Source organism: Lutjanus erythropterus, chromosome 14, assembly GCF_056507025.1.
Source record: "Lutjanus erythropterus isolate fLutEry1 chromosome 14, fLutEry1.hap2, whole genome shotgun sequence".
In the NCBI taxonomy this organism is placed as follows: domain Eukaryota; kingdom Metazoa; phylum Chordata; class Actinopteri; order Lutjaniformes; family Lutjanidae; genus Lutjanus; species Lutjanus erythropterus.
The window spans coordinates 34,758,221-34,775,045 of NC_139330.1; the positions used below are offsets into that span (position 1 = coordinate 34,758,221).

The following is a 16,825-nucleotide window of genomic DNA, read 5'->3' on the forward strand; positions in this document are numbered from 1 at the left end:
TGGGGCCACAACAAACTCACAACCTGGAGGCAGCAAGTCACTGTTTTTCAGCAGAGAACCATGGCGATGCTGACTGTCTTCCCGGCTGCTTCACACTCGAGTGATTGTTTAGTGCATTATGGAAAGGACCCCTACAGAGATAGACCTTATAAAGTGGACCAAATAGAAAAATCACTGAAGGTTTGTGGGTCACACAGTTTTCCTCCGAGCCTTAACTTCTAGTGCTTCTTCAAATTGTATGTTTTCATCACAGCGATTAATTAATTGCACAACAAACACACTGTTGTCTTGTCAATCCATGCAGTCTGGAATTACCAGTTTTCAGTTTCTCTGTGGCCCACCAGCCCAGAGTGCAACATGAGGCCTGAGTGACTGGCAGGTCAGAGCAGGTGTAATCCTGCTGCAGCCAATCACAGCACATAGCTGACATAACCAGGGTTGGGAGGGTTATTTTAAAAATGTATTCTGATACAGTTGCTAATTAGCTGTAAAAAAAAAAATGTAGTCAGTAATTAAAGTAATAAAATAACTTGATTGCTTTGTATTACTTTTGGATTACTTTAATATAAAATATGAATTTGTTTAGCCTACTGTAGTGTTTTTAGGTCCGCAGCTAACTCTGTTATCTCAATTAATCTATTAGTTATTTGGTCCATGAAATGTCAGAAAATGATGAAAAATGTTGATCAAAGCTCAAGCTGACGTCCTCACATGTCTTGTTTTGTTCAGAACTCAAAGATATTCAGTTTACTGTCAGAGAGGAGTAAAGAAACCAGAAAATATTCACATTTAAAAAGCTGAAATCAGAGAATTTGGACTTTTCTTTAATTAAAAAATTACTCAGAACAATTAATCGATTATCAAAATACATGCAGATTAATTTAATAATCGATTAATTGTGTGTTTTATGTTTGTTGTTAGGCTTATTAGTTTGTCCAGCTGTTCCTTCCTTTGTTATGCACAATTTATTGATTGACTGATCGATTGGTTTACAGACAAAAGTAGCAAAATTTATTTCATTTAAAAAATGGTGACATTTCCACTCAGTGAAGCATTTTTTCATAAAGGCAATGATAATTAATTGGCAACTGTGTGCGTACATGGTAGTATATCATCAGTCACTAAGATACAAAAACATGAGAAAACATGATCCAAGCTGAAAATACTTACGTTACCCTTTAATAGTGGCAGTGCTCAAAAATGAACTTGCTGGTTGTGCTGAATGACAAATCACCAACAAGAATGAAACATTCTCAGAGTTGCAGGTATGTAAACTGGTATAATCACTGACATGTTACCTCTCCACTCCCCACCCAGTATTAATGTGTGTGTGTGTGTGTGTGTGTGTGTGTGTGTGTGTGTGTGTGTGTGTGTGTGTGTGTGTGTGTGTGTGAATCACACCCTTTTGAAAGTATTAAGTGAAAGGATCATTTGAACGGTCTCATCTTTCAGTTGCAGCCTTGTCCAACAGGCAGAGCTGCCTGAAAGCTGATCTGAATCTCAGTGTCAGTGTGAAAACAGGCGACGTGGGAACGAGCAGACAAAGAGGAAGATTAAGTGTGTCTGCAGCAGGGTGAGACTGGGAGGAAGAGGAAATGACTCCGCTATATTGCATTAGTCTGTGTGTCTTCCAGGCCACAGAAGCACAGCCATACACAGACACATGCATGTAGGAAGACACGCGTCTCTACTTTCAACACAATAGACACTTTTCAGAGGCTGTGACCTTGTGACACTCACACCAGTGTTACACAAATGTGTTGTTTCAGCTACTGTTTAACTAGCATACATGTTCAAGTGTTGCATCACTGACACATTTGAAGCTTGCAACATTTCTGCAAGGGTTGTGCTAAGGATTTTAAAGAGGCACGCCTCCAATTTTACACGAGCAGTTGACTTGTCCTGATTTATGCCACTCAGTCTGCTTTAAGGTCCAGTCTTTAACATTTACTGGGATTTATTGACAGAATATGGCAGTAATAGAATATAATATTCATGATTATGTGTTCATTAGTGGATAAACTTGAACTTGAGTTCTTGCTGCAGGAGCTGGCAGTCAGGGAGGGTCATTAAGATCAAGCGGTGGCACCTGTGTGGGCCTTCATCAAGCCTACAAGTCTCATTTGTGGCTCCACATCTCCTGTTTTTTGGGTTGTTTCAACATGTTGCTTCCTCAAACAACGAGGGCATTTTCAGACCTGTCTCATTTGGTCCAGTTAAAACAAACTGAATGGAATCACACTAAACTGCCTATTTAGTGCAAATCATTTGGGCTGGCATGAATGGTGCCAATCAAACCCTGGTGCAGACCAAACAATCAGACCTGAAAATGTGGGTGAAGTACGGTTCCAAGCAGACTCTGGTGCAGTTCGTTTGTGGTGTGAAAGCAAACAAACCAACCACAGGATTTTATGGTAGAAGATGTGATTTTATCACAATTTCAAAAGCTAAACCATTAATGTATAGCCTATATTTGTGAACATCATTTAGTAACACATATGCACCTCAGCACAAATATTTTCCCTGATTAACAGGTCAAAACCTGTTAAAACTGCTGTGCTTGTATCCAACTCTGTGCACTTCGTCTGATTAAAAAGTGTGTGACAGTGATCCCACACTTACAACTTTGGGACTAAAGATAAGAAGAAGTAAAGATTTAGTAGGGCTGTCAGATGCAGCGCTGCAGCGAGCCACACCAGGTCAGCGAGGTGCATGAAGGCGTGCGGTGTCCTGTAGGGCACAAGATGCCTCCTTTTCATGCTGTTCCTATCTGCCACTCATTGTTCATGACATGCTGCAATTTGCTAAATAATGCTTCTTATTCATTATTTCTTTGTGAGCTTAAATACACACATTTGATTTAAAGTGCCGCCCTTATCTTCTGTCAGTCAAAGGAATTTGATTTTCCCATGTGGGTACCTGATGATGCAGGATGACATCACCAGAACCATTCAATCAAAGAGTTTCATGTCAGTCTGTAAAACTGGTTCTTGGTTCGTTTGTAAAAAGTAAATGCAAACACGAGCCGCACCAGGACTAAAATGCAACAACGTTTCTGTTTTATCTTTTGGTCTGGATTAAATGAACTTAACTGCAGGTGTGAAAATGCCCTTACGCACACACACACACATCTCACTCATCCATAATACAGTCATTATTAATACCATTCAGCTCCACAACTCGTGCTCTTTTATAATTAGTTATGTTAGTCTGTTTGTAATAAAATACTAAAATGTCACATTCATTGAGCCAGTTTGTGAGTCGGTGTTTGTCCTTTGTTTTTGTTAGGATTAAATTAGTTTAAGTATAATTTAGCCTTTTTGGTGAATTGGTCCAGAATAAGTTGGCGTTTTGCTGCCTCCTGGATACTGTTTAGATTTGTCTTACAGGAGGGTAGATTGCTTTGTCATTTGGATAAAGCTGTGAGTGCAGCTATTTTGTGATTGGTCACCAACCATCCTGGGAGGAGAAATGTCAGGTTTGTTTTTTTTTAGTGCCAGTGGGTTGTAGGAGAGTTCAGTATTTGGTCCCCTGTTTGTTTTGTTAGTTTTGTACTTGATGGGGCTTTGTACCAGGGGGTATTTTGAGTAGGAGTAGCTTCTCCCTTGATAGGCTTGGCAACAGGTTCTGCTATGGAACTAGTGGTGACTAATTTATGTGGCAGTGAAGGGAGTTTTTAGCTCAGGAGCATCTCCATAGCTGTGAGTGGGGGTGCCATCTTCCTGCTTGCTTTCATCACACAGCTCATTTGGTGTGTATACCCCCCACCATAATTAGCTAGTTAGTTAGCTAGTTTGCATAGATGTAGGGGTGGTTCTCATGTTCACTTGTTACCTAGGGTTGGGCTTATGGGCCTCTGTGTCCCATTCAAGGCTTGTAAATAGACTTTCCTTTGGAGCAATGGTTGCAGCAGGAAATAAATCCCCAATCAGAGTTAGAGATGCTGAGGCATGAAAAGAAGATTAAAGCTGTAAAACATGACACTGAGTGCACAAAGTTGAAGCTGGAACAAGGTTGTTTAGAGGTGGTAAAAGAGGGAAAGCTTTCAGATGTGTCCAGAGCTGATGGACATGAGGTTATGGAGGACAGGCCCTCATCTGATCCGGCTGATCTTCATTCACTTCCAAAATTCAGAGTCAGTGATGGTGATATTTCCACCCAGCGAAAGTATTTTTTCACCAGCCATGATAATGAATTGAGAACTGAGATTTTCACTTAGACCAGAGTAGTATTGTGGGAAGTGTTGAAATGTGTGTGCACTACACATGATGTTGTATCATTCTTTATTTTAAAATGTATTTTAAAATGGTGATCCTGTTCATAATCCACATTTTTACTGAATGTATCATCTGTTCATGTATTTTTTCTGTAACTGTAATGGAATACAGTTACCTTATTTGTATCTTAATTACTGAGTTCTGTTACATGTAATCCTTAAATACCCATACCTGTTCATTCTGAAAATCTGCCCAGATGTTTCATATTTATTATTGCTGCCTTGACAGCTGCACATGCAAAATTGGGGGATGGAGAGCATGGACGACCACGGGAGACACAAAGAATGAAACAAAGCTAAATAAATATGATTTATGCAGGGGAAATCCTGCTAACCTTTATTTCACTAAAATCTAACATTTGAATCCTTTTTTATTAGTTCCACCCCCAATTATTGTTAATGATTGATTTAAAAGAAAATGTTTTTTGGCTTCTGAAATGGGGGCATGCCAGAAAAAGTTTGAGAACCACTGCACAAGAGGGTTGCTTACAGTGTCATAGTTTGAAGTGTAGGGCCACTGACCAAGCTGCATATCTGATGTGAGAGAGACCATGTGGTATACTGCATGTCAGTGAGCAGTTTTAAAGGATTAGATTGACAGTGCTCAATATTGTTCTTCTTGTCCACAAATCTGAAGAACACACCCAAACCAACAGGGAAGTTCCTCTCTCAGTTCTTCCTGACTTCACTCTGTGTTACAACAAAGTTGTTTCTACTGAAACCATAAATGTTTAAAAACAGCTCTCAAATATATAGTTTGATTTTAAAAGGACTCAGTAGATTTCTAAAACAACTGTTTCTGTATTTTTTTTTTTTTTATCAAATGTTACTTAAACCAGGGAAAAAAATTACATCAGTTGTGGACTAAAATAGCAACTAATGCAGTATTACTATTCTACTGAGTATTTGGGGCAGCAGGCTGGTGCATGTGGGATTAAAACAAAATGAACTGTGTGTGTGTGTACATGCTAATGACGGAAAATATCAACCAGTGCTACAGCGTGGCTCGCTCATGTTTTAAAGGAGAAATCTGTGATAAATTTACTGTAATGAATCATAAATTGACCATAATGTGCCATCAGATATGGGACTAGTGTTGCTATGGTGTCCTCCTTTGAAATGTCCATTCTGGGCCAGAATAACTGTTTTTCTTTGTCTGTTGTCACATTAAATAGAGGTAAAATTAATGCTGAATGTTCACTGAATTAGTAAGTGTCTGTTTATGAGACATAAGAAATCATAAGTATTCTTGTAGAAGGTGGAGATATTTTTAACGGTTAAATTGAGCAAAATGTTAATGGAGTTTGGCAGGCAGAAGGCTTACAGTTGCTTAACTTAGTCCAGAGTGTGTATTTACATTGCAGCTTTTATTTAGAAGGCAACATTCTTAACTTAACATGATAGTTATAAACATAAACTTACAGTGGAGGACTCATTCTCACTTGTTATTGTCAATTTACAATATTGAACACGTCTTGTACTCCTGCAGAGCTTCTGCAGAGCTCCTGCAGCCTGCAGGGCTTCCCCGAGTCTGGGGAGGAGGGGGCACGGGGAAGCGACTCAGTAAATAAATAGGATTTGAACTATGGTTCCAGCTCACTATTGTGTGCCCAATTACTACATATTGCTCCTTTAAACATTTTTGAACAGCAGTGACGCTATATGGAACTTATTAGAAGAATCACTTCACTGTTGGTTTGAGTCTGTACATATGAGAGTTAGTTCACTATGAGAAATCCATAAAATACCACCAGATTAACCTTTAAACTCTAGAAACTTTAACCAAGATCATCCCTTTTTATGCAAGTTTTCAAAACAGCATGACACAAGTAACAGAGATCCAAATAGGCCAAATTGCCTGAGACTCTGTAATGTCACAGATGGGAATTATGTTAAAAACACAACAGGATGCAGTAGTTGCTGAGTGCAACCACACAAACAGGACTTTTTCTGACACAGCTGCATGCTGCACACTTCATGAGAGATAAAAGAGGAAACTAATATGAGAGAGCAGAGAAGAGAAGAGAAGCTGTTATATTGGAGTGATTGCAATGTGAAGACTGTACTGATTTCTTGTTTGAAATATAGAATTACACAACATCTGTGTGATTACACAACGGTGGTGAAAAAAGTAGTACTGTGCTTAAGTGCAGTGTTAAGGTACTTTATTTCAGTATTTCCATTTCATACATTTTTTTTTTTACAGCTGTAGTTACTTCTTACTTTTCAAATTAAGATTTTAAATTAAAAACTTAAAAAGCTCCACCTTGATCAACAATATTAATAGTCTAAACACTGACAGGGGCCATTCTGCATACTGAGCACTTCTACTTTTGGTAATTAAAGTACATTTTGTTAATAATATTTTTGTACTTTTACTGTATTAAAATCTTGATTGCAGGGCTTTTACTTGTAATGGAGCATTTCTATGGTGAGGTAATGCTGCACTTACTTAAGTAAATTATTTGACTACTTTCTCCTTCACCCTGATTAGATCAGGTATGTTTATCATGTTCACCATCTTAGACACAATGTCTTGACAGGCTGCAGCTTCAGTCTGTGTCTACACTGTTCAGATGCAGTACTCAGTGTTAAGTCAGTCCAGCACACAGTCACTGGAGTTACATCAATAAAAAAAAAAGAAAGAAAATAGATGTGAAACATAAAAATACACTTTGGCTCATGGTTAGGCATGTTCAGCATGAATGAATGTGAGCCTTGCTGTGACCTGCTGTTTGACTGAAAAACGAGACTGAAACTCCACCTGTGTAGAGAGGCCGTTAAAAAAGGTGTGTCAAATATAAGGCCTGGGGGCCAGAACAGGCCCATCCAAAGGCTCCAACACAGGAATACATGGAATTACAAGTGTACAAAATTGCAGAGCGGTCATTAATATTTGAGGATATTGAACATTATGGTAAATATTGTCAATCAGCTTCAGTACAAAATAAAATAGTCGTCTGTCTTAAAACTGATTTGGTGGAACCCTGTTGCTAAGGTTGCTTAACTTTCTTCCTCATTAACTTCCACTTTAGTTGGTTTTGTGTGGTGATGCATCACTACCACACAGGAGTTCAAATTTAACCCTTTCACAGGCACACCCAGATGTCCACTCCACAGTTAGCAACTTCTCAGTTTTGTTTTTTTTGCTCAGATGACCGGAGGCAGGGTGAGTTAGGGTGATTCTAGGTATGACCTAACAAGTATTTGATTTTTTTCATTTCAAGTTAAAGTGTTTTCATGCAAAGACAAAACTAAAGGAATACAAATAATTATAAACCTAGAATCCTGAATCTTACATAATTTTACCATTGAATACTACCCAAATGCAAAAAGGAGAATCCACACAATTTTATTACATTTATGCTATTAAACTCATTATTTCAGGGGTGTTGCCATAATAGTATAGATCTATATAAAGGGGGATGAGGTACAGCTCATGTTATTCAAGTGCACAATGAATTTGAGATCAGAGCTCACACACACGCCCACACAGCCTCTGATTGGTCGACTATAATGACTGAGTAATAAAGACAAATAATGGAACAGCTACAGTCTGGTAAATTCAGATAATGGCATCAATTTACTGTCATACAGCCTTTAAAAAAAACAGTAAAAGACTTATTCCATATTGTGAAACCCAAAATCTATCACGATATCTAGTTTCATATCACGATACAGTATAATACCAATATATTGTGATTATGGAAAGGTTCAAGTTCAGTTTACACTGAATGGGCAACTCAGCTGGGCGGTCACACACTTTTTTTCCCGTGTGAAATAGAGACAAATATTATCATTACGTTCAGTGATCTAGAACGTAAACACTGACCTTTTTTTTTTTTTTCCTTACTTCAACTTTTAGTGTCACAAAAAGTTATGTCTGAAGAGTGGCTTCACACCAGTCAACTTGCGTTTTTTCTCAGCTTTCACACAATATCTTTACAGCATTTCAGTCAAGAGAATAATGAGCCAAATATGGGTTTTGCTAACTTTTTATTACAGCGATTTGACAATGCCTTTTAAAAAATATTACCATATCTCCACAAGTTAAATACTGTATTATTATTCATTTCCTCAGTACATAAATACTATATATGCATTTGTAGATCCACTGTGATCTGTATATTGTAATGAATATATATGAAATAACAGCAGACTGACTGTGGAAAACTGATTGCACTCATTTTTCTAAAGATCTCAGATTGTTCATCACGTGCTTTGTAAATTAATGGTTTAATAACTGTGAATGTTTTCAAAATGCACTTGGACTTCTTTCCTCTAAAGATTGGACAAAATGGAGTTGTTGTTATTTATAGGTTATTATGCAATGGTTTTACTGGTCTGGCCCACTTGCGATCAAATTTGGCTGTATGTGTCCCAAAATGAGTTTTACTCCCCTGCGTTAGAAGCTTTCAGTAATTTTTATGCAAATCCAGTCAAAGTTTAATCTGGCCTAAAACTGTCAGCACACAGACAGAACACACTTTATAGCTCTGTATCATAGATCCAAGTGACTCAGCCATGTGTTCTTTTTTTTCCCTCAACCCACCTTTTATTTTTTATTATCAGAACAGGATGAAGCCTCGTCGTTGCTCAGCTGAGTGATGCTCAGTTAGACATGACATGTAGGCTGGTTCTGATTATTCTTTAATTCTCTTGTGCAATAAATGAAAGCCACAGTAAAGCAGTCTGTAATTGGCTTTGTGAAATCTTCAGATACTCTGTCAGTGCTTCAAAGACAAAGGTTAGGCCAGAGGTTCTCAAAGTTTTGATGATTGAGAGACAATTCAGGGAGCCAGCATGTGATTGAAGGTTTGAATGATTGATTGATTGATTGAATTCCTTTAGCACCAGATTCACCTGCTTGCACATAAGACAGATCCCTTTACCTGTCACCCAGGGTTACATGAAGTAAGAGATCCATTCTTCCTGAAACCTCCTTTTATCTTCAACCACACTGTTTTTCCATGGTGTTTTTTCCATCTCCACCATTCACGAGGTGCCACTAGTTGCCATGCAACAAGCAGCTTTCTACAAGTTGTCGTTCCTAACCTGACAGACGCTCAGTTTCACACCGGAGTTGAGTGTTGTATGAAAGTTGGGGTAGGCAACATATTTTTGACATCATTGAGCAATAATTCCATAACAACCTTTCAGGATATTGTAAATAAAGTGGTCTGAGAGAGAACTAGGTTACCAAACCTCCTCATGACTCTGTTTTCAGGCTGTAGGAAATCTGGCCTGTGACGGGTGACTTTGACCAATCACAGGTCATCTCAGAGACTGGGTGTTCCTATTAGCTACTCTACTTGTGCAGCTGTAAATGCACGTTCCTTTGGTGAAAAGCCTGAATCAGTGGTAGAAACTCCTGCAGGAAAAGTTTTCCTGCATTGACCACCACTGCCAAAACTGCAAAACAACTCAAAAAAGTAAGACAGAATGATCAGAAAGAGAATCTTAAAGAGACTCTAGCTAAAGAACACTAGACTGGAGCTTCTGGACAAACAAACACCACAGTCACACTGATTTTGCTCTGATGCTGACTCCTTTACTGTCAGGAAGAGAGGTCAGAGTTTATGTTTCAAACTTTTAGGATTAAAAAGTGTTTTTATCTTTACTCCTGCTTCTCAACCTGTCTGCAGCAGCAACCCACGGAGGAGCCAACTATTACTGTACACTGATTAGTCTCTCTGCTCAGGTTCACTGCTGACCGGAGCAGAAATGTAGCGATGCCTGCAAGCTAGTTCATGCAGTCAACATATGTGTGTGTCGCATGTGACATACTTCACTCTCTGTAGTATTAACCAAACACACCCTTCCAATCTGGTGGTCTATTTAAACTGCTAAAACCTCTCATCTCTCCCTCTGCATGTCAGTGCCATTGCTGCCTTGCAACAATGTCGCTGCCTGTTCATTCAGCCCCACCAAGCATCCACCTGCAGGCTCCAACAGGGGGTCCAAAATATTGTTCATCACTCTTCAATATCTCTGTGGAAACATCATCTGTGAGGAACAATGAGGTCAGGGCCGAAACACCAAACTCTACGTTCTGCTGCTGTATTAAACATTCTTAAATGTGAGTTGTCTGACTGAAATGTATTTAAAAGAGACTTTGTGAATGTAGTGAGAGGGGAGGGGAGAAAGAAGAGAGACAGGAGGGACAAAACAGAAAGAACCAATCTCTCTGGTGAGTGCTGACACACACAGCAGGTGCCTGCTGGCTGGTGCTCACTTCCTGTGATTGCGTGCTTGTCTGACAGGCTTAGGACAAGCAGCCTCCTACAAAAAATGTTTATTCTGTTGGTATCACGTCCTGGAGTTCAGACTGTTTTTCTAGGCTTTCTGCCTACTGCAGCTTAAAATGTAGATGAGTATGATTAAAATATAATACATGCATTTCATGTCATGTTCAGGGGCTGCACAGAATGTTTCTGAGAGCCACCACTGGTCCGTGGGTCACACTTTGAGAAACCCTGGTTAGCAGTGTTCACATTAATATTTGTATCTCCAGCCACAATGTCCAGGCTGATGGAAGCATCATTAATTATGCAGGCACTGGGTCACAAACCAAAATATTGGACAAATTCTCTTTCTTTTGACCAGATGATCAACGTCTCTCTCATGAGACATTCTCTCATACAGGAGACATCCAATCAACAATTCCTCTTCCTTGTTTTGTTCCTTTGTTAATTGGCTCTTGACTCACTCCCCAAAGTCCCACTCATTCATGAATGAATCTCAAAAAGAAATGACCCTATATTCAGTCAGTAGTGGGGCCTGACCAGTATTGTAGATATGGGACAAACGCTGATTCTGAAGTAGAGAAAACACTCTGATATCAAAATATCAGCCGATATTCTTTTACAGAATACAATGTGCAGTATATAGAATGTACATAAACACATTTTTTTTTTTTTGCAATAACCCTTTAATATGGTTATCAAGCACTTGTGACAGAGATATATATGGAGGCAGGATGTTTTACAGTGTAGAAGAAAAAAATTCTTTTTTAGTTTTATTCTTTGTCTTGATATATTTTATATATTGCACCTGACCCTGCCCCTGCCCCTTTAGTCTTTTGTAATTACAATAGCAATCAAGTCCTTTTCATCAAGTAAGACCCAACTTGTATTGTAAAGCCAACTCAGACAGCTTCCCTTTGGGTGACTCAGTATACAAACCTGGCAGACACAGAATCATGCTGCCATGTTGTGGGCTCCTGTCTCCACTGTACAGTGAACAAAACTCATCCGAACCAGTTAAAAGCCATTTAACAATCAACTTTACTGTCCCAAATGATACCAGGGTACTCACACATTTTACTTTCACCAGTAATTTTAGTTATCATAAATAAAAAATACAAATAAAGCAATAGTTATATGATAGATATGATAGGACAATATCACACCAATAATATTGGCTAATTGATATATTGGTCAAGCTCTGGTCATTAGGCTGTGTAAGCCTAATGACTACACTATGACTAATGACTGCAGTCAGTGTGGCTTTCTCCTTTTGAAGTCAGTGGTGTTCAAAAGTTATTTGTAGCTCAGGTGTGAGTTTGTAATTATTGGTGATGAGTTAGTATCCAGACAGATAGATACCTCTAAACCTGGACAAATGAAAGCAAATTGATCTGCATGGAGAGATACCACTAGAGGGAAGTGTAAATATGCTTTCTGTTGTAACTGAGGGGAATGTACCCCAGAAATATACATAGCTAAATTACAAAGACATTTTACAAGCATGATTCATTTTAAAACAACTCAAACACACTACACATTTTACATACATTTCCTTTATATGATAAAAGGAACTGAATGAATTCATTTTCACCAGGACAAGAATTTTTCATGCCTGATTAAAAGGACAGTTCACACCAAATACAAAAATTCATATTTTTCCTCTGGCCTGTAGTGCTATTTATCCATCACAATTCAAAGCTAGTTTCTCTTCCCAGAAATCATGACCTGGTTACCCCAGATAATTCACACACCTTGTTGCAAGCAGAGGCATTGTTTTTCAGACAGGACTTGTGCAATCATGTCCCATTATGTTTGAGAGAAAGCAGATGTCTCCAACACTCTGCAACTCACACCAAAATAATATATAATAATAATATATTATATGATAAATAGCACTACAGGTACAAGCAAAAGTGTGTATTTTTGATTTTGGGGTGAAATGTCCCTTTAAAATCAAATCACCACTCAGGAAACAGGTGTATACCAGCCTGCAAGACATCCAGCCATATTTTACTGTGAAAGGCTGTTGCGTTGATAAACTCTGTCCATGGTCCTGCCTCCAGGCTGTGATTGGACAGTTGATTGTTTGTCATGTGGCATTTCCATCTAAACAAGACTAGATGGAGACCTTGTACATGGCTGTATTGTGTATGTTCAGTGTGCTATATTGTGGGCAAATTGTTGCACATAGTCAGTCAGACACTGTGAATTCCTGGATATTAAATATTCATCTGCAATTTTGGTCTCAGTCATAATTAGTCTTTAGTGAATTAGCAGATCACATAACATAGTTACACCGTTTGAGTCAAAAAATATTTTAAATGCAGTTGCAAGAATACTTTTCACTCATATCGTCAGAAGTTTGATTTGAAAGAAAACTAATTTAACTATTCTAAGCTCTTTCTTTTTTTCTGTTTGATGTCTGGATTTTCTGTCTCACTCTGTCAGACTGATTGTTACTGTGCACACTTCCTCACACCTCTCTGTGCAGAACTCTTTTCTTTCCTCCTCAGCTCTGTGCACAACTGTTACAGTGTGTAACCATCTTTACTATCAGTGGGTGTTGTTTTCTAGTTTCATTCCCTCATGGTGAGTATCACATATTGTACTGTCTCTGTACCATCTCTGCTCATGTGATGTGCTGTAATGGGCCATTGCACAGTGATGCATTGGTGATGTATGGACTGGTTATTGATGTTTCCTGAAATGGGTATGTGTTGTGTGTGGACCCAGTGGGGTATGCAACATGGACCACATCCTGCTTTGCCCTTATCCTACTAGTGAAAAAACAATAAACTGGGTGAAAAAAATAAAAAAGGGCACCAGCACATGGAAAGTTGTAATGCATTTATGGTGAAACAGCTACAGTCTCTGGTTTAGACTAGTACAACAACTATATTGCAGCCTATATGGCACAGCATCACATTTTCTCCACTAGAAGGACACCCTAGAGGACACTTTTTCACATTTTCTCCAGTGGAAAGCACCTTAAAGGACACTTTTTCATATTTTATCCACTGGATCCCTACAAAACACTTTTGTTTATGTTTTGCCCACTGGAAGGCGCCCTAGAAGGCACTTTTTTACATATTAACCTAAAGGACATTTTAAAAAAAAATATTTTATCCACTAGAAGGCACAATAGAGAACACTTTCACATTTTGTCCACTTGAAGGCACTGAAGACAATTTTTCATGTTTTGTCCACTGTTTTTTTGAACATGGAGGCACCAAGGAGGACAATTACACTGCCTACCCCCCCACACACACACACGCACACCCCACACCCCCTCCCCCCTCTGAGTCTGCCTGTGGTTATATTCATAGAGTCTGGAGTTACAGTATGCAACTGACATGTCTTGTCATTTTGAAAGAGCAACAACCAGTGGGCAAACTCCAACTGACCAACAGTGAACCTACATCAGTCAGTCAGTCAGTCAGTCCATTAGGGACAGACTTTCATATTTCTATTGCTTTGCTGTGGTCCAGCCAATAAAAGAAAAAGCTCCCTTGCACCTCCTCATGAAAACTAATGATGGTGCTTTGCATTTAACATTGTCAGACTTAAGTTGCTCTCTTCTGAACAACAATGAGATACAGCACACATCTTCACTTGGTTTTCTGTGCTGGAACTTGTTTTTGACGTGGCATGGAGAATTAATGTCATAATGAAAAACAATTCTTTCAGTCAGCAAGTATGAAAAGCTAAATAATTTTCCTTTAAACACATATTTCTTTCAGTTATGACACAATGCAATAAATGTGCAAATGCATGCAATCCCTCAAGATTTGTGAGAATTCAGTACAAAATGGTTGGAGTACTGTAGCCCTTTACAGCAGCAGTTCACCCCAGATTCAAAAATACATATTTTTCTCCTGCCCTCCTTGCCCATTTTTGAGATATCAGCTGTAGATATGCCTTTCTCCAGTATAATGCAATTAGATGGTACTAGTCCTGTGGTGCTCAAAGGGCCAAAAAAAATACATTTGAAAAACTCAAGAGCAATGTCTCTTTTAAAAAATCCTGACGTCCTTGCTCACAAACCTTGTTGTGAGCATCTGTATGTATGTAAGAAATACTTTCTTTTTGCAGTAGAGATCAAGGTCTGTGAATTATCTGATGACCTGGTCATGATTTTCGGAAGGAGACACTGGTTTTGCAGTTTTCAAATGTATTATTTGGTGCTTTGAGCACCACAAGCCGAGTGCCATTTAGTCCCATTACATAGACCCTTTTACAGCCAGCGTCATTCAAAGCATGCGTGTGCATTTCGGCAACAGAACTAGCAGTCTCCCCCAGTCATCCAGATAGGTTATCAAGCTGCAAATGTTGACTTAGATGGTTTACAGCAGCAAAATAAAAAAAGCCTGGTTGTTGCAGTCAGAATTGATATTCCCCTGGTTGAGTCAAGTTGTACAAGATTCCAACAGAATCACAACCATTTCAGAGCAGTCATATATCTACAAAACTCTGCAACTCAAATCAAAACTATCTAGATGGATAAACAGCACTACAGGGCAGAGGAAAAATATGTATTTTTGATTTTGGGGTGAACTGTTCCTTTATTTTTTTCCCCCACAACATAAGAGTAATACACCAACAGAAATTTGTATTAATCACCACACTATCGGCTAAATCTTCTAATTTTTATAACTGGGTGTGTGTCCCTTGCAAACTTGACTTGACCTTTTTTTGGGGACATTATACTTAGAACAGTGCTGAAAGAGCTTACAGCAAGGTTAGTGTCTGTAGTAAGGCCTAATGATTTCTTATGAGAAATGAAGCCACAGATGATGGATGACAGAGAGAATTATCCCTCTACTGATGCAGCAAATAAACGCTCACACTGACACTACCTCTGTTTTTCCTACGCTCTGCAGTTTTAAAGTCTGTGCTTCTGTTTTGCAGCTAGCCCACCTCCATTCCCCCTCTGTGCTCCTCTCTGCGCACTCCTCTGCAGACTGTGGAGAGCTGTCTGTTGACGCATCCGCACAGGCCAATCACACGCCGAATCTTCAAGGTGCAGGAACACACTGACCAATCAGAGGGAGCAGGGGGCGGGAAGTGTCCTGTCCACTCACACCTCCACACAGAGAAAATCACTGGTGTCTGAGCGACAGAGAGACAGACAGGGACTGAGAGTGGAGGCGAGAGACAAGGACAGACGTACGGGACACACAGACAGACGCACGGAGGCTGCTTCACGAGGAGACACCGCGGGACACTGCGGACATGGACGTGTCAGCGTGAGCAGCTCGAGACACAGTCGCGCTCTCCAACAGGTCACCGCAGCCGCGAGCATGTCGACGTCAGAAGGAGCCGGGCAGCGCGAGGACGGGGAGTACGGAAGGGCGGCAAAGCGGCTGAAGACGGAGGAGAGGGAGCCGGAGGCGGAGGAGAGGGAGGAGGGGGAAGAGGAGCTGGAGGAGGGGGAGGACTCGGACTCCGGCTCGCTGCCCGGTAACGGAGAGGCGGCGGTGGACAACCGGGCCCGGTGGAGCGGCAGCCAGTACGGAGCCGGACGGAGGGTAAGGAGATCACAAATATTACCTAACGTAAGTCCGTTATTAACCCTGCAGTACAGCATCACTGAGGAGCGCGTGCGTGTGCGCCCGCCCGTGTGATTGTTGCCCCTGTCACTCAGTCAGCGCGCGAGCATCTCTCAGCTGTCTGTCACACACATTCAGGTAAAGGTTACTGCATGTCAGCACTGACACTGCTCAACACAGACAGGATGCTGGCTGGAACATCAGGCTACACTCTGAAAAAGAAAAACAACTAACATGTAACAATCAGTACGTTAGAAATGTCACCATTATCTGATATAAGACCATGTATACACTAATATAACTGGAAATGCTGTCCTAGTATTCTGCCCTACTTTTAATGATGAATATTTTATTTTCCTTCTATAAAAATTTTGCTGCAACATCAAGTTTTGATTCAGTTATTTTAGGTTGTTAGGTTTAAGTTACTCATGCTGATTTTGTTAAAGGGATAGCTCTCCCAAAATTAAAAATGCAACTCATTATCTATTTACCCTCATGCCTATTGCAGGATGAGTTTCATTTTTTAGTCCATAAAACACTGCTGGAGTTTCACAGGAAAACAGTGTTGCAGAATCTCACAAATAAGTTTTCAAACTGAAAAAAAAACTCAAAGCATGAAATGCCTCCATGTTGCTCATCTGATGGAATTCAAGTCTCCTAAAGCCCAGACATGTTGTTTGCTTGCCCACACACCATCATGCCACACAAATCCAGTTCAGATAGTGTGCATGCGCATGTGAACATGGCTTCAA

At 39.7% G+C, this 16,825-nt stretch overlaps 1 protein-coding gene across 2 annotated transcripts in view; it reads left to right on the forward strand.

The window, feature by feature from the left end:
- The first annotated feature begins 15,622 nt into the window (after positions 1–15,622).
- Positions 15,623–16,825, forward strand: part of LOC146315886 (heterogeneous nuclear ribonucleoprotein L-like) — a 57,786-nt gene continuing 56,583 nt past the window's right edge. For both annotated transcript variants that reach the window (XM_084735429.1, XM_084735430.1), the window contains exon 1: positions 15,623–16,052. In XM_084735429.1, coding sequence (XP_084591555.1) covers positions 15,825–16,052 — 228 coding nt within the window. In that variant the 5' untranslated portion in view covers positions 15,623–15,824. The remainder of the gene's footprint in view (positions 16,053–16,825) is intronic.